Source organism: Condylostylus longicornis, unplaced genomic scaffold, assembly GCF_029603195.1.
Source record: "Condylostylus longicornis isolate FDR11 unplaced genomic scaffold, ASM2960319v2 ptg000049l, whole genome shotgun sequence".
Classification (NCBI taxonomy): Eukaryota; Metazoa; Arthropoda; class Insecta; order Diptera; family Dolichopodidae; genus Condylostylus; species Condylostylus longicornis.
The window spans coordinates 6,777,040-6,796,620 of NW_026578018.1; the positions used below are offsets into that span (position 1 = coordinate 6,777,040).

The 19,581-nt window shown below is 23.0% G+C and overlaps 1 protein-coding gene across 1 annotated transcript in view; it reads right to left on the reverse strand.

Moving 5' to 3' along the window:
- Nucleotides 1-1,134: 1,134 nt before the first annotated feature.
- LOC129611479 (transcription factor Ken 1) overlaps nucleotides 1,135-19,581 on the reverse strand; it is an 84,628-nt gene continuing 66,181 nt past the window's right edge. The window contains exons 2-4 of the mRNA XM_055524657.1: nucleotides 12,681-12,716; nucleotides 3,224-3,393; nucleotides 1,135-3,135 (exon numbers count right to left, since the gene is read on the reverse strand). Of these exons, the coding sequence (XP_055380632.1) occupies nucleotides 1,218-3,135; nucleotides 3,224-3,393; nucleotides 12,681-12,710 (2,118 nt within the window). The 5' untranslated portion in view covers nucleotides 12,711-12,716 and the 3' untranslated portion in view covers nucleotides 1,135-1,217. The remainder of the gene's footprint in view (nucleotides 3,136-3,223; nucleotides 3,394-12,680; nucleotides 12,717-19,581) is intronic.

Consider the following 19,581-nt stretch of genomic DNA (forward strand, 5'->3'; position numbering starts at 1 on the left):
TATATAGCTAGATATATAAAAATTGTTTGAATAAAGACTAAATTGTCGAAAATCTTCCAAAATTTAAATTTATTTTTACTGGTACTACATGGATGTTTTGTACCTAGAGCACAAGTTCAATTATGTTTTAAAGAAATAAATTTTTAAAAGCTCAAAATATTTTGATTTCTTCTTAACTTTTATGTTTTGTAAATGTTTTGTAAATGTAAATTTTTGCATACATGTTATCTTTTTAAAAGAAAAATTCATTTCCATTCAAAATGAAGGAATTTGATGAGCAAAAGAAAAAAAAAATGTAATCGACGACATTACTATTTTAATTTTATAATAATTTTAAATTAACAATTATTGAATAATAATTATTTAATAATTTTCATTTTAATATATTTGTCGCCATTTGATTAGCGACCAAGAAAAACAAAAGAAAATGCGCTTATTTAAATTTTATAAAAAAAACTCCGAGTTTTAAAGCATGAAGAACTTATGTAATAGGGATTGTGTGTATATTCTTATTTAAAATTATATATTTACATTAATATTTTAATTTATACTTAAAATTAATTTATAAAAAATAATTATAGATTTTATAGAATTTTTTTATCTTATTATTATAGATAGCTTTTTACAAAAATTTTCATATTTACACATTTAATTTTTTATTTTAATTTTTAACTACGTACTTATTTATTTATGTAAAAAAATAAGGTTATAAAAAAAGGACACTTAATTATTTTGCTGTTTGTTTGTTTTTTTTTTTCAATTTTCTTATTTAGAGTTTTTATTTTTAATATTATATATAACATTTTTATTATATTAAAATTTAAAATTTGTCTAATTTTGAATTTGTTTTTTAAATATTTCATTATTCACACCTTCATAGTAATAATATATTTTTAAATTGTTCACATATTTTTTCCAGATTCCTAAAAATTTGTATTAAAATACTCATATTAAATTTAAAAATATATATTTTTTTTATATACATATTTTATATATTTAAAAATAGTATAAATTTTATTATAAATTGTAACATTTTTATATTTTTAATTTATTTTTGTATAAAAAAAATTATCATATACATTTATTGAACACACTTAATATAATAATCATAAATGTAATAATTAAAGAGGGGAAAGGGGTTGTATATATTTGTATATAAAATTATTCTTAACTATATATATATATATATATACATTTATATATATACAAATATGTTATCAATCTCGAAGATTTTTACTTAACAATAAATTGTTATGATGTCCTGATAAATGTCTTACTAATTCTTGCATTGATTCAAAATACATTGAACAAAAACAACAACTATAACGATTAACTGAATCTTGTCCACCACTTATACTTATAATATTTCTATGTACTGAACACAAATGTTTAAGTAAATGAGCTTTTTGTTTGAACATTGCAACACATAAACGGCAAGCGAATGGTTTTTCACCAGTATGAACACGTAAATGTGTTTTTAAATTCCATGACATACCAAATTGTTTACCACAATATTCGCATCTATATTCTCTAACTACATTACCACTACCGGTACTACTACCAGTACCAGTTCCACCACCACCACCTCCTCCACCACCACCACCTCCTCCACCGCCACCACTACTTGTTCCACCACTTATTGATGAGCTATTTGAATTGCAATTACGATTATTCGATAATTGTACTGGTTGTATATCAGTTAAACTTCTATCATTGGGATTATGTAAAGGTGATTGAAAACCTAAAACAACATTACTATTTGTACGTAAACTATTTAATGCAATTGCTGCTGATGAAGGTGGTTGATGTGTTGCTGCAGCTGCTGCAGCAGCAGCAGCTGTTGGCCATTGATATACAAATGATTGTGGTATTGGTGGTAAATGTCTATCATCATCTGGACTTTGTGGTCTTGATCTTAAACCACTGCTATTATTTGTATTTATATTATTGCTATTATTATTGCTATTACTATGATGATTATTAAAGATTTCAGAATTTGAATTAGTACTTCGGGGTGATGGAATATTTCTATCGGAATTGAATTGCACTGGCGGTGTTGATGTTGGAGCATTTAATATACGTAAATCTTCTAAAAATGATGAACTGTACGGTACGAATGGTTGACTTTGATTTGGTGAATTATGAAAACCTGGTCGTCTTTTTCGATGTGGTGTTACAACATAATTTTCTGGTGATATCTGTAAAAAGTCATGTTCTGATGGTGGTTTTAATATTTCTGAATCCGGTGGATGATAATATGTTTTTCTTTTTGTACGTAAATGATCTAATAGCCTTGTTGGATTTAAAATTTTTTTATGTTGCGGAATCATTTCAATAACCAAATTTTCATCACCAGAATCATCTTTACGTTCTCTATTTAATGATAAATTAACTGGATCCGATGAACATCTTCTTCTTTCACCAATACTATCTGGTGGTTCATTTGTTACACTTGTTGTTGATTTAATATCATCTTTTTCATCATTATTATAAATATCTTCATCTTCGCTATTTTCATCTGTATTATTGTGATGTTTTTGATTTTTTTCATCTGAATTATTTAACCTAATATTTATATGTGGGGATTGTCTTTCTAAATCATCATCATTTTTATTTATAATATCATCATCAACTTTATCACTTTCACTTGTATTATTTACATTATAACGATTATTACATTTTTGTTCATCTTCATAACTACTACTGTTACCACTATTTTCATTTGAACATGCTTCACGTTTAACTGATATTCTTGATGGTGATGAATCTGAACTAACACAACGTGCTTTCTTTCTAACATCTAAATCTTCATTACCTGAAGCACTATCAAATGTTGAACGTGTTTCAGTATTACGATATAAAAAACAATCGCCAGTAGCATTTTCTGTACGTCGATTATGTGATGCTGTTCGAAAAATATCATTTGATAATTTCTTTTTATCAATTGTTCTCCAATCACCTGATTTTATTTGTAAAAGTGATAAAAGATCATGTAAATATTCTAAATCATTTACAGGTATAAATGTTTGACCTAAATATAAAAAATCTAATAATGAACGAAAATATGTAACGTCAACATCTGGAAAATAAACAGTTGTAATGCCTTCTGTAACTGGAGTTTCTTGTAATAACGTCCTATAAAATTAATGAAAAAAAATTTTTTTTTATTATAAAATTATAATATAAAAATAATTTAAAATAAATATGATCAATAATTTTTTACCTAATTAAAGGACTCGCCGCTGCCAAAACTAATTTGTGCGCTTTTAATTTCTCCTTTTTCTCACATATAATTAATAAATCAGCTGGATATTCACCGCGAAATGCTGCACCAATTTCTTGGAGAATACATTCGCCGTGTTTGCTGTATTGCAACATCAGCATTCTAGAAAGCTATATATATAAATAAAAAGAAAACAAACAAAAATAATTAAATTGTAGTTTAAAATTTTACAAATTGTTGCTAATATATCTTTAAGTAATAATGTATGTATTGAACTATTAACCCTCATGTAGTCGATTGCATTTGAAATTAAGGAAATTTTGTTATCAGTTTGTCAATAACGTTGACAAGCAAGGATATACCAAAGATATCATAGAATTTTTATTACGTCTATTGATCGTATATTTCTATCGTATATTTGATTTAACGTTAAATTTAAAAAAAAAATTTAATAAAAGAGAGAAAGAGAGAGACTCTAATTTATTAAATTCTCATAAATTAAGCACGACATTTGAAAAAACTAATTAAATTTCAAAACTATTGCAATTCGTAAGAGCGTTTAATAAAACAAAAACACCAGTTATACAAAAAAAAACAATTTAACGTTAACAAAGAATGGAACGTTTAAAGATACTGATTACGAAAATTAAGTTTTCGTTTTTTTTTTTTTACAAAAATTTAATCCAATTAATTCAAGATGATTTTTAAAATACAATCACACCATATTTAATAATATTAATAAAATTATATTTTAAAACAATTCGAATTGGATTAAATTTCAAGTGTATCGGAAATTGAATCAAGTTGTCAAAAATGAAATTTCCGTCATTTTAATTAATTTTACATTTTATTTTTCTCTCTTTCAGTACTATTTCTCTTACATATATTCTTCATAATTTTTAATAACAATCTTAATTTTTTTGAGATCGACGCGTAAATTAATCTTTAAATGATTAAATAGAGTTCAAAATTATTTTTAAAAACCGTTATAAATACAACAAACAAAAAATAAATTGCCGTAATTAAAAATTTCATGGTACATCATTTTATATTATTCATACACATATAAGCCACCATGTAAGGACGTTACTCAAGAAAATAACAACACAAAAAAAAAAGGGAAAGAGAGAGAGAATTTTTTAATTAAAAAACCTGAAAATTAAGTATAAATTTTTATTTTGCGTACCCCAGAAAATATAATTAAAAATTTTACTCATGTAGAGCTTTCATTTTTAAAAAAATGTACTTTTTGGTTGAAATCTGCCTGTCCGTTCAATTGTGCGTTTGTTTGCAAAACTTCTTCAATTAAGAATTAGTAATTCAAGTAAACTAGTACAGAAAGGTGGCTAAAAAAAGGCATTCGTTTTCTTTCACGTTTATGAAATTTCATTTTTGGACTTGAAGAGCTTTAGATATTTCAATTTTTGTTCTTCTCCTCAATTTTTCTTTAAGTACATAAAGTTAATTAATAAAAGTTTTTATCCATTAATTTTTGACTTATGTCATTGTCATTATTCTCACAAATGTATGTACATATGTGATAAGTAAAAATCATATTTATAAAGAAAAAAGTGTCATGAATTCTTGAAGAGAAATGTGCTACTTCACATGATTTACCATTGATCTGTCATCCAACAAGTAGATTTAAAATTCATATGACCCTGCTGTTAAATTAATAATCATCAAAAAAAAAAAATCTCCATTAACATATAGCAGCGAATACATACTCGTACATATATTGAATGCCCTTATTATTATCAAAATCATCATTATCATCATCACCCATTTCCATAATTATTAAACACTATTATATTATCTTATGGAACTTGGGTAGCTAAACATAACAAAATCAACATCATTTCCTTACTTACAATAATAATCATTATACGATCATTTATCATTATCATTATCAATAAAATCATTGAAAATGAAAATCATAATTTTCAACATCAATATAAAAAAAAAACAAAACTTAATTTCACATTATGATATTAAGTATAACATATACGCATAATTTATATGTATATAGAAGAATATATTACAATGTAATATAATAAGTGAGAGTGAGACTGCAAACATAGTAGCTACGCACTATACATACATATGCATATATGAAGGTAAATATATAGTATAAAAACATTTTTTCTTAAAATTTATAACTGTTAACATTATTAACTCCTGAACACGGATTCATAATACTATTTACATATATTATGAAGGTAAAATTTTATAAAAAGTACTTTTTTTCCTGTATAATACAAGTATAGACTTGTATTCGCTCATACATTATAGGGTATGTACAATAAAAGTAATAAAAGTAACCGGAATACTAAAAAAAAAAAATGTTTTTTTCTTTCTTTATTACACTACACTATTTACTCTGATTTTAAGTAAGTGAACAGTATAAAAAAAAATTCCTCTTCTCCAATATCACATTATAAAAGTAAATATGTATGAGTGTTGCCACTCTTGAAAAATATTATTAATCAAAACTTGAAAAAAAAATTATACTAAGTCTAAATATATGTATATCTCGTTTGTCTAAAAATAAAACGAGACTAAATTGAACATGAAAGAAATCTGGTGTCGAGACCATAATATAATCGGCTTCAATTTTTTGTTTAATGTGAATAATATTAAGAAATCCCTAATAACGTCCGATGTTAACAGTCCCTTATTATTACAAGATTTTAAAAATGTCCTTTAAACACATATATATGTATTTCAAATTTCATAGAAGGAGAATTTTAGTTGACGCAACTCTAACTTGACGTTGACGTAACTTGGTTCTTAGAAAATTTCATATTTCTGTGATTCAGTGTCCTCGAAAAGTTTTTCAGTTGTATTCATTTACAAACTTAAAATACTTAATTTTCAAACACTAAATTTTAAGAAATTTCGTCAATTAATTCCTTAGATACCATTGACGGTCTTGTTTAGCCGTTATATTCCCTTATTTAACCTTAAATGTTTATATTAATAACTATTATATTTATAACTATTATATATAACTATTATATTAATATAATAATTAATGCCTATTCCATATTTTATTAAAATTGTTTAAAAAAATGACCTTTATAGTTAGAATACATTTTAACTATTAGAAAAAGAAGTATAACATATTTTCAAATTTACGCCGTTCAATTTTTCCACTAGGCCGTTTTATATATGTAAGTATACAGACAGTGTACAAACTTCAAAGTTCTATCTGAAAGGAATATACAAATAAAATAAGTAAATGAAACTGATTTCAAATTTAGGAAATGTGCTAAATTATTTTCTATATTAATCAAATTGGCAACACTAAATGATATTATTTCCCTATAGTTAGACATTAATATTGTAGTACAAAGTACAACATCTCAAAAATATCGTTTCCCATTCATTTCCTCTCCCTCTTCCATATTCAATTCACATATAATATAAATAATTACTGTATCGTATATACATTAAATTTATAATTATTAACTACATACCTACACCTATATACATACAAACTATATAACACTAACTTGCATAAAAGTACAATTTTCATCATCATCATCATCTCTCCCTCTCTGGCATACAAAAGAAAATTAAACAATATCGGTACATAGTTATTATGATAAAAATATTATTAAAGTAAGTGGTATACAAGTAAATAGTATATGAATAGAGCCTATATAAGCATTATTATTCTTGATAAAAATGAAATCTTTCGTAATTACAAATGCGAATAAACGTATATGTACATATGTATATACATATGTATTATATAATATTCAAGAAAATGTACCTTAAAGATACCATAAATTATAAAGGTACTATTCCCTATACGTATACATATAGGAATTAATATAGTAAAGTAACTGTTTTAAAAGAAAAATAAATAAAGAAAAGTTAACAGTTAACACAATATATGAGTATGTAAATACATTATGTGCCTATGTATGTATGAGTGTATATTTAAGTTATGTGTAAAATATAAAGAAAAATTATTTCACAATTAACAGTAGTATGTAAGGTAAATTTGTGTATGCATTTTCAAGTACCTTTAGTTTTTTTTTTTACGAAAGAATCATTAACAACAACGAATTATAAAAGTACTATTATGGTATAACAGTAACAATGCTATGTAAAAGAAGAGCGTATATGATTTTATTGTTGTAAAAATGGACATTTAAACCGACAATAAAGGTTTAGAGTAGAAAATACAGTTTGTATAATAAATTGTTTTTAGAAAAGAAAATTAAATAAGTGTACTCGTATAACAGAAAATAATTTTATTTCTGAATTTTTTTTTTGTTTTATTGCTATTTTATTCGTTCTTTTAATTAAGTTGCACTCTAATTACCGCATAGAAATCCAAGGAGAGACAGTTTCAACAAAAAGAAGAAAAAAAAATTTAAAATAAAAGAAGAAAAGCAGAAAACAAAAAAAAAAAACAAAAAAAAAAGAGTTAAAAATTTTTTGTTATATTTTTTTTTGTGTTATTATTGTTATTATTATCATTATTCTTTGTTAATATTTCAACAATAAAAAAATATAACAAGAAAATGAAAATTAAAAAAGAGAAACGATAAAAAAAAAAGAGCTAAAGAAATCCGCGCATGAAAAAATCATTTTACCTTGAAAAAAAAAATTTTTTTTACCTTTTAATTTTTTTTTTATAATTTTCATTTTCTCCCTCCAACTAATCTGAAAAGCATTCGTTTTCTTTTCTTTTTTTTTCATATTTTATAAATTGTATAAATTTTTATTCATGTATGTTTGTATTCTACATGTATACCTTCACATACACACATTCATACATATGTACATACGTACAAGCAAAATGTATTTATAATTAACAATCTTCTTTTTTTTTTTTCAAAACACAAAAAAAAAAATAAGAATGAAATCAAAAGTTAAAGAAAAATCAGTATAGAAAAATTCTTTGAAAATATTAAAACAAAAAAAAAAGAAGAAAGAAAAAGCAAAAAAAAAAAATTTGAAAGTTAAAAAAAAAAAAAACTGAAGACAATATGAGATTTTTTTTCCTTATTTTTGTTATTTGAATTTTAAGAACATTGTAGGTGTTTATCTTGTTTGTCAGATGAATGTACATTACACACTTACATACCCATTTATAGTGTATATTTGAATTCATTAAAAATAATTATTTTTCAAAAAAAATTTAAATCTTAAATGTACAAAATGAGTATAAGTTTATGTACAATGTATGTATGTATATAGGGGGGCACAATAGATCTAAATTTTCTGGTCGCGGTGCACAGTTATCACTTCTTTACAATCTAAAATCTACAATGTATAATGTATGTGCAATATTTATATATACATATTACACATATTTCAATCGAATACGCTTAATATCGCATATAGAAAAATATCCAAGAATTTATGATTTGAAAGGAGTTGTAAAATTAATCGATGCTCAGTTAAATTCACATTATGTAAAATTACACTAGCTTTATATAAACGGAAATAATTTAAAAATATCCAATTATTTTGTTTAATTTATAATATATGTATGTACATATTATGTAGGTACCTGAAACATAGAAAAACTGAAAACAATGAAAACTACATAAATCGCAAATGACAGCTATTTCAACGGGTACGTTCTTAAAACATAATTGTCAAAAGATGATGTTGGGAATTAAGTGATTCTAAGAAAATTTCTATTGAGCAATTTTTATATTAATCGAGTTCGAATATTTATAAAAGTACTTATATAGAGATTTTTTTTTGTCAAAAATACATATTGTGTACCTACATAATTTGTATTCTATTTTAATTCATTATTAGTTATATTAAATTTTTCTCAATAAATAATTTGTAAAATAATATTTTTTTTAAGCAAAATTTTGAACGACAATATTGGAATCTACAGTCAAAATATAATTTTATAATAAAGTTAGATCAACTTTTGATAGTTAGTTAAATATCACAGTTACTTTAGCAAGAACGATCTCCTATTGCCTATATAAAGGAGCAGAACAAAAATTTAAAGAAATATTTAAATGATGATGATGTAAGTGCAACTATTATTTTGATAAATGTTAAACTTATTAACGAAAGAAACTTCTTGTCAATTTTATGGAAATAAAAAGGGTGAGGGTTTATTTCTCACAAACATACAAAAAAATCAAAATTAAAACAAAATTTCTCTAGAAAAAAATTAATGCTTTTGGAACACGAATTTTTTCGATTGGTTTATCCATTGATAAATTCGAAATAATATTAAAATTGATTAATAATATTTTTAATTCATTTTGTTAAGTTAACTATGAAAAATTGTCGAGTTGAACACTTCCTAATTTTCTTGGAATTCTTTAAAATTTTAATCTATAATTTTTAAAATTTTAATACAGTACACACTCCACTTAATATTGAACTTATTACTAAAAGTAAAATGAGCATGACCACTCGAATAATATCGAGATTTAACGGTTTCCTATTCATAGCAAATTATATTCCTAATTATCATACTTTCAATTTAACTCCTAATTAATCCTTATTAATTTAAAATTATCTTCATATAAGTATACAGACATACATATGTTCAGACATATGTATGTATGTAGTTCAATATTGAAAGGGCTTCCAACATAACAAAAATTATATTGAAATTGAATATGAAATCGTGTACCTAGTAGAAATACCAAAATAGAACGATTTAAAAAATTTCATAAAATGATCTAATCTTAAACGTGATTGCAAATATTTTTTTTGTAGTTACATACTTACCTACATTTAACTGAGATTGTTTGTATGTATGCAAGTAGATAATGTAAGTTTATATTCTTACACTCTTGCTATTATATTCTCCACACTTGCTATCCACATTAAGTATGTACTCCTATACTTATGTAAATACCTCCTATACTTATGTGAATATGTATAGCTTTAAAAATTTGTTCATCATTAAATGAAAGAGCTTTTAAAACAAAAAATTCTTTATAATTTTAAAAGCGTGTGTGCATTTGTTTGTAATTTATAAAATCTTGAAAATGCCTATACTTACATCCTCCCCTATACAATATACATATATATACAATAATTTTAAGACAGAAATTTTAAAAAGTAAGAATACAGAAAATAAAATATTCCATAACTCGGAAATGGTTTTCTAAAAATAATAAAAAACAAAACAAACTGAAATCCGTCATACTCCGCACCCACCCTATATTTTATAAAATTTTTAAATGACCATCCATATAAAAAAATCAACTTTAAACTTGAATAATATTAAGTATGAGAGAGACTGCTTTACTATACTATAACTATAACTTACAAGTTATGTTCAAAAATAAAACAGCTTACATATACGGGATGAACGAGATTAAGAAAAGTAACCTGACTTAATGAAAGTTAAATTTTTTTTTCGCAAAGGTAATTTTTGTTGCAGTATTTTTCTGCTTCGGTTTTTTTTTTTTTTCTGGTATGTGAAACAACAAAACAAGCCAGAAACAACATATTAAAGTAGAATACAAACGAAAAAAAAAACGAAACATAACAAAAAACGAAAAATTAACAAAGAAATAAAAATTGAATAAAAAAAAAAGAGAAAAGCATAAATATTAACCTTGAAAAACAGGTTTAATGTACGGTAGATTAGTAATAAAACAAAAAAAAAAGTGAAGCGAAATAAAAAAAAGCATACACTTTAAAAAAATTCAATACAAAAAAAGAATTGTTGAAAAGAAAAAGTTGAAGAAATAAAAAAAAAATTTTAAAAATTAAGAAACAAGAAAATACACAAAAAAAAAGAGACAGTAAAAAGCAACAATCAAAAAATAACAAACAAACAAACAAGAAAACTGAAAAGAAAAAAAAAACGCGACCTACGGAACATCAAGAACCCAGAAATATTTTTATTATAATCAAAAATCAACTTTTATTATTAAAGCACACACACGAACACACAAGAGAATATATACTTTCGCACTCATACATGCTAACAGAATGGCAATGAAACGCTCTAAAGAAAACGATTAATGGATTTTCGTTTCCTCTATTTCCAAATTCAAAAAAACTTTATTTTTTTTTATGAATTATGAGTGCAAACGTACATACAAACAAACATACATACCCTACACATATTTTGTAACATTTAATCCAAAAAACAACAATAACACAAAATTATGAAAAAAAAACAAAATACAAACTATAACTATTGGTAACCAACGGCAACTCAAAATTCTCAAATCAAATTTACTATAATGAGAAATCGAATGCAAGTATGAATGTGCGTTTGTGTGTCAAAACTTCAAAGTCAAAGAAAAAAAAAAAAGATTATTTTGGGCACATTTCGACTCCAAAAAAAAAAAAAAATTATGAGAACGATAAGAAAAACACGAGCAAACCAAAAAGAAAATAAAAAAGAAAGAAAAAGAAAAAACAAAAAACCAATTTTTTAAAACACGTTTTCATGGCCGTCGATCTAATGAATTTATAATAAATGAACGAAATTTTTAAAATAAATAAAATAACAAATAAAAACACAGGAAAACGAAAATAAAGAAAAAAATTTCAAGTCATCCAATAAATTCTATGGCGACGATTTTTTATGTTGACGCTACGCAATGATCGTTCTCAAATCTTAATTCCATTATTAATATAAAAATTCTCAAGGAAATGACAACTCACACACATAATAATATTCTCAGTTTTACATTTCACTTCCGGAATTTCATTTCAATTCTCTGATTCAAAAATTTTTGCCTTAAATTATTTAATAATTAAATTGAGTGTTTTTTTAAGGAGATTTCGTTGACTTTTTATACTTTAGAAAATTAGCCATGAAATATGCAATTTTTTATTTAAAAATTTAATTACTCTAATAAATTGAATTGGTGAAATTGGTTTTGACGACATACGATTTTTTTTCCAAAGTATTCCGAATAAAATTAGTCATATGCAACCGAGTCGAATAAATTGCGTTCGTCAGTATACAAATTTGTTTTTTTTGCAATTATCAATTTCTAAGGGATGCCGAATCTTAATTCAAAATATTGTTACATTAATAATGTTTAAGCAAACTGAATGAAACTGAATGAATCTTCAATCAAATTTTAACACAAATTTTAATTATGTGCAAACCAAAATTAATTTTTGATATTTTTTGAATTAAAATAATTTTATTCATAATTTAAAAAATTTGACCGTAACTCATTTGACTTTAAAAATTATCAATGGAAATTAATTCGTTTATCATTTGGCGTTTAAGACAAAAGCTTGTAATGGAACTAAACTTTAAAACAATTGAGAAATTTTTTGGAAATTGATATTTTCTACCAACTAACATCACCCAAAATCTATGAATTTTGAAACAAAACGAAAATGTTTCCGTTTTAGCCTTCACAAATCACCGCAGTCCCTTTATATGTTAAGCCGTTTGGTTGAATATACAAAAATTATACGAATCATTTTTATATACTTATATATATGATGAATGTTTAAAATTATTTACCTGTCGAGCTGGACTGTAAAGGTATTCCATTCAAGCCTGAAAAATTATTAAAAAAAAAATAATTTTTTTTTTAGTACACATAAATGGCAAAAAAAAATTTATTCTAAAAATTAAATATTCTAAATTTAAAATTTTTATATTTAGAAAATAAACCCCAAAAATTGATTTAATGTATACAAAATTTAAATGATAATTAAGAAATAATTAAAATTTCACACTTATGTAAAATTAAACTGTTATATTTAAGTATATAAAAAAAAAATAAGCTATTTGACTTCAAAATTCATTAATATTCCTTCAATATTAGAAAAATTGTCATTTCTTTGATATGAAATTATTTTATCAAGAAAGCTGGGACCGATACACCGAAATACAAATCGGACAGAATAAAGTTTGCACTTACATATATAAATTAGGCCCTTTAATTCATATAAAATCTGCTTCGATTAAAATTATATTGCTGAATAATTATATTGAGCGTTTCTTCATGTTACTAATATAACAGTATTATTTTACATAGTTCCGACATAATTTTTAAAATAATTTCAAATCAAAAATTTTACTAAAATTTTAAGCAATAAAACAAAAATTTCTTTCATTTGAATACGCTACAAAAAAATTATTTCAATAAAAATAACTTATATACAAAATTATTATACAAAAACTACTCCAGAAAACAATTCCTTTGATCACTTTGAAATAAATACCTAACTATCTATATATATGCATATTACTTACAACGACCTTAATAATGGTAGGCATTATAAAAAATTTGCATGTTGTCTCTCTGAATGCCCTTATATTTCTTAAAATCTTATACGTGCTGTTATACTAATCGTTTTTCATTATATATTTTATAAAAACAAATTTAACATTATAATAGTTTTTGCCTTTCTATATCTACCTATTTATAGTTTTCTTCATCACTTTTATGACTCTCATATAATAATCTTTCTCTGTTATATACATAATATGTTTTTGTATACCGCACAATAAAAATAATTTTGTGATCCTTTTACATCCTTTTTAATGAATTTATTTTCTTTTATGTTTACATACAATTTTTTTTTTGTTTCTCTCTTTCTTTCCAAAATATTTATTTTTTTATTATACTGTACTCTTTCTCTTTTTGTTTTTGTTATACTATTTAGGTGGTTTACAAATATTTATAAATTTTAAAATACAGGAAAATTATTGTTTGTTTTTCAAAAATATAAAGTTAAAGGAAAAAAACAAGAACAAAATTTTGGGAAAAAGTATGTCGGTAGGTAAAAAAAAAAAGGATATTTAAGAACGATTATTTTATGAAAGGATATAATAGAAATGCAGTTAAATAAAAATATAAAAAAAAAATAAAAAGAAAGTTTTAAAAGGAGAGTGCATCTAATTATCATAATATAGTTTATTATTAAAAGGATTTTAGGAGGTAAAATTTTAACAGCATAATAATGAAGCTGATGAAAATCTATGTACCCTCAAGAAATTTTGTGTACCTTCATTATTATTATTATTATTATTGAGTAAATAAATTGTAAATTAATTAAGAGTAAAATGAATAATAAAATAATAAATTTTTAATAATTTTTATTTATTTTATTTTTTGGTGGTTGTTTATATAGAAATGTAAATAATTTGTTTATTAAATAAAAAAAAATTGTTGAAATTTAATTTTTTTTTTGTATAGAAATCGTGTTTTCTAGCTTGTTTTAGTTGATTATTTTAGAGTTTTTTTTTTTAGAAAAATTTGAATATGCAATATTCGTTAATATATAAATTTTTTCTAAGAATAAGGCAGATTCTGAAGAGTTTCTTTAAGAGTTGAGAAAATAATTTAAAACTCTGATAATAAATTTATACCTCGATAGTATGGCGTTTTATAAATCGAATGGAAACAATGTCTTAATTAATAATAGGTTGATTATAAATAAAAAAAAATGCCGTTTATTAACATATTTGAATGTTAGTAATGGAAATCAAAACGAATGCATTAAGAAATGGGAAGCAAGTTCAAATCAAGTCTAAGAAGAAAGAAATGTTTATTTTTCTTAGTTTTCCTGAATAAAAGGAATTCGTGAGAAGGGGCAAAAACAATGGAGAAAATATTGCCAATTAATTAATCTTAGCCTACTTTAACTCCAATCACCTCAAAAATACTATGAAATTTCGAAGATCGACCATACTTTGATCTACCAACTATATTGTACACAGAATTTTAAGGAAAGAATTCATTTTTTAAATAATCTTTAAATTTGATTTTAAAAGCATACAAAATCGACTTAGCAAAAATTATATTCATTGCAATACTTAGAACAATTCAGATTTCAATTCAAACCTCAATATAACTTAGGTATATCAACCCATTACTTAGGTATATCAAATAATTTTGTGGGAAATAACAGAATTTTTTACTACTGCACATTTTTACAGTAATTACTTTAAGAATTCCATAAAAAAAAATAAATCTCAAATTACTCAAATTTCAAATTGAAACTTCTTTGATTTCAATCAGTTCATTTAAGTAATCAGTAATCAAAATCTAAATAAGACCCTAGATTATATTTTTAAATCTATCGAAAGCTTAAAAATCATGTCTTCATTCAATAATTTATTTAATTTCTGAATTATTTTTTTAATCAAATTTCAAACAAACTACTTTATTACAAAAATATAATTCAACACTAATTAGTGAAACTTAATTAGAACTAAATTAAAAAAATTATAATGAAAAAATATTGAGTAATCAACAAAAAATTTAGTTTTCTATTAGAAACATGCAAAATTAAAAAGTTGTGAAACATATTTGCATATTGTACATATGTACATACTACTAGTATTTAAATATTCAAAATTTGAATAAACTTAAGAGAATCAACTACAAAACTATTGATTGAAACATTGAAGAATATTTTCTGAATTTAAAAAAAAATTGAAAATATAGAAAAAAATTACTTATGCACATATGCAAAATATTAAATAGAAATCGCAAAAATAAAAACTATAGGTTAGTGGATGGGTGGTTGAATCACATAAAGACTAAAGATTTATTTATTTTATATTGTTTACTAAAAAATTGAATTCTTTTATTAATTTTGAACTCAATATGAAATCAGAGAGACTATAAGTCTTATGTTTTATAAAATTACGATTTATAAAAACCTATAGGATAAAATATATATTTTTTTTAATTAAATCAATTCAGATTAATTATTAGAAGAAACGTGTATAAATATAATTTTTTTGTCCTTCGAAATATTTTCGAAAAATATTAATTTTTTTTCTAATATACGAATAGAAAATGCAAGTTCAAGACCAATATAATTCGAATTCAATACTAATTTTATTATTCTAATTAATGTTGGAATTATTGTGAATTATATATGCAACTTTACGCATAATATACGCGCATAATTATAACGCAAAACATAGTAATAATAATGACTTTTCATAATAATTAATTAAATATATGGTATGTATGTAGATAATTACTATAATATTAAATATTGTAAATATAAATAATGTATTATGATTACTAATTTCCTATTAATATGAATTAAAATAATATAGAAAATATTTTTTAATTAATAAAAAATATTCGAATAATAATTAAATTATAAAATTAAAACTAGGTGAATATTTTTGTAACGAAGGTGAATTTTTATCACAATTATGGTTTATCATAATTATGGTTTTTAATTTTAATTAATTATATTGAAATTACAATTGGATGTATGTTTATTGTAATATACACAAGTTAGAAACTAATTTTTCTCCACTGAAAAATTTCAAAATAAAAACTTTTTTCATTACAATCTTAATTTGCTCCTATGTAAATTGTAAATTCCTAATTTGCTGCTATAATTTTAAATGAAATTGGTTGCCATTAGCATGTTCATGAATATAGCGTATAAATTATGTAACATATTTTTAAATAACCAAATTTAAAAAAGTTTACGACACTTACAAACATGTAATTTAACGTAATCATTTATAATAAATTCCTGCATTTTGTTAATTAAAAACAAATTCCAAATTAGTAATTAAAAATTAATAATACCCAACTCAAATGAAATTTTATAAACATACATACAAATATACGTACAACTCCCAAATCTTAAGTATGTGCAAACTAAAAGAATTTTTTTTTTAAAGAAAAAAATAAACACTACCTATTGTGTATTTTATTTATTTTTAAAATAAATAATCTTGTATAACATTAGTAAACAAATATTTATTTAAATTCATAATTTTTTTTTTTCATTTTGTATTATTTCTTTTATTCCCGTAAATTTGTTTAGGATCATTTGAAATACCTTCTGTATTCGCATTTAAAAACAAAACTTTCTTGAATCCCTAAATTTTCATCTGAACTTGTTTTTTTTTTTCTATTCATTATTTTAGGAATAAAATTCTACATAACATTTTTATTATATTATGCAAAAATTGATTCAATTTAAATTATTTTCTCACCATAATTTTTCCAAAACATAAAAAGAATAAGAATTTGTGCTTAATTATTTAATAAAGGAAAATAAAATTTTGAAAATCATAGCCCTATCGAATATGAGGCTGCGCAATCATACTATTGAGCAAAGCTCAAGATAGTAAATAAAGCAAGTATGTATTTAAAATTTTAATTTTTTTTTGACTGAATGAAATATTTAACGGGCGTTTATTATACAATTTAAACTGTTCATAATTTCATTGACTTAAACGAAATAATTTCACATACCGAATACAATGTAGAGTGTATATTAATTTGACTGGCTATTGAAAAAATCAGTTAATGAATTATAGAAGTGATAGTCATTTAAGTCAATACACCTTTTTGTCGAAACCGGAAATTTTTAGCAGAGATTTTGGGGTTTAAATGTTCTATTGCCGCACGCCCCTCCCCCCAATATATTTTTTTTTCATAAAATTTTCTCATCTTTCTACCACCGAGAGATTATACAACGTTACAAGTTCACTCTGTATATAAACTGACAACAAGTATTTAAATTCCGACCAAAGGATTATTCAAAACATAATTGTGACAAAGATCAATTCGGTTTAATTCAATCAAATCAACAGGGTATGGTATAAAAAATTTAATATAATTAAATTTCATATTTTTAAAATCCAAAATTTTTAAAAATTTTCTGCAATTATTAAAGAAAATAAAGAACTTATTTTGAAAATTTTATTAATAGCTATTAAAGTTAATAATAAAATAAAACTACATTATGAATAACAGTTACACGGTTAACAGTTATGAAATTAATTACACTTTATAGGTATACAAAAAAAATTCATAATTTCATTAATTTTACAACTATAATTTTTAATTTAAAAAAATAATTTATCAATTTAAATTTAATAAAATCTTAGTTACTAAACTTACATTTTACATACGTTCTTATTATACAATCAAAGTAATAGCCATCAACTGCAACTAGATATACATACATAAACAAATGTTATGTAAGAATAATAATAATGAAATGAAAATTTATTATGATTACAAAAATATTTCAAAATTTTTTTTATTTTTTTTTTTTTTTTGTAATTAAATATTAATTTGAAGCGGCTTATAATTTTACAACTCCATTAAATTACAAAAAATAAGAAAAAAAAAATGAAAAGTAAAATCGAAAAGAGAACGAGAAATAAAAACTAAATGTACTCACTTTCATACATACATACATATGTGTATACATGCTGTGCATAAAGATAGAATAACCTTAATATTGTAGCAAAACTTCCATTACAAAATACCGTAATAAATTAAAAAAAATAATAAGAAAACGAAACCATAAAGCTATTAAATTATAGGAGCAAAGCAACCATCATATATTCTAAATTACATAACATCATTAATTAGAGAGGAAAAGAGAAGAGAGTAGAGAGAGGGGCCAGCCAGCAAACAGAAATGAAGGTAAAAATAAAAATTATTTCAAAAAATCTTTGAACATTTAAAAAAAACCTTTCATTTTTTGTTTTTGTTGTTTTTTTCTTCTCAAATCAAATTAAAAGATCTGTCATTAAATTTTAACTTACATAATTAAGAAGAAACTTTTAAAAATATTTTTTTTTTTATTACAATTTTCTTGATTTCTTGATTTTTTTATTGAAATGTTTTAGTTTTTCACTTCTAAAACAACAAAATAACCATCAAAAATCCAAAAAATGTTATTCAATTTTTATTCTTATTTGCGCTTTTTTGTTAAATTAAAAATAAATCAAAGCTCAAATCAAAATAAAAAATAAATTTTAAAGATTGAGTACATTGATTTCGCGCAAGAGTTTTCAATTTCAGAACTGGAATACCAAAAACAAAAATCGAAAAACAAAAAAATCACAATGAAAAACCAACAAACAAGTTAAAAAATCCCTTCGAAAAGCTTCTCTTTTTTTTTAATTTTGTCTTTTTTTTATTTTTGAAATATACAAACAAACATAAATATAATATTAACTAACTTGGTTGGTTGATTAAGAAATTGTAAAAAAAAAATTTTTTTTTTTTCACTAAATTTTTAAAATAATTTTTTTTATAAAATAAAATAAGAAAATATTGTCGCACCATCATAAGAATATTATCATATTAATGGAATAAAGTAGATTTTACCAAATACAAAAAAAAAATCAATAGTTTCGAAATAACAGATAAAACTAGATCTGCACAATTATTTGTCTTTTGATATAAGCGAATTGACATTATGTCAAAATAATGACCTTCGTAATACACATGAGTTGTTTTAATAGAATACTAAATGACAATTTACTGTCAATTTCTTGACAAGTTTTACAATTCCTGTTCCCTTAGCAAACAGGAATAATGCCTTAGCAAATTAAAAAAAAATTATAAAAGAACACTTACATTCATACTTTTCTTAAAAAAAAAAATTGCAAAAAAATAACACAT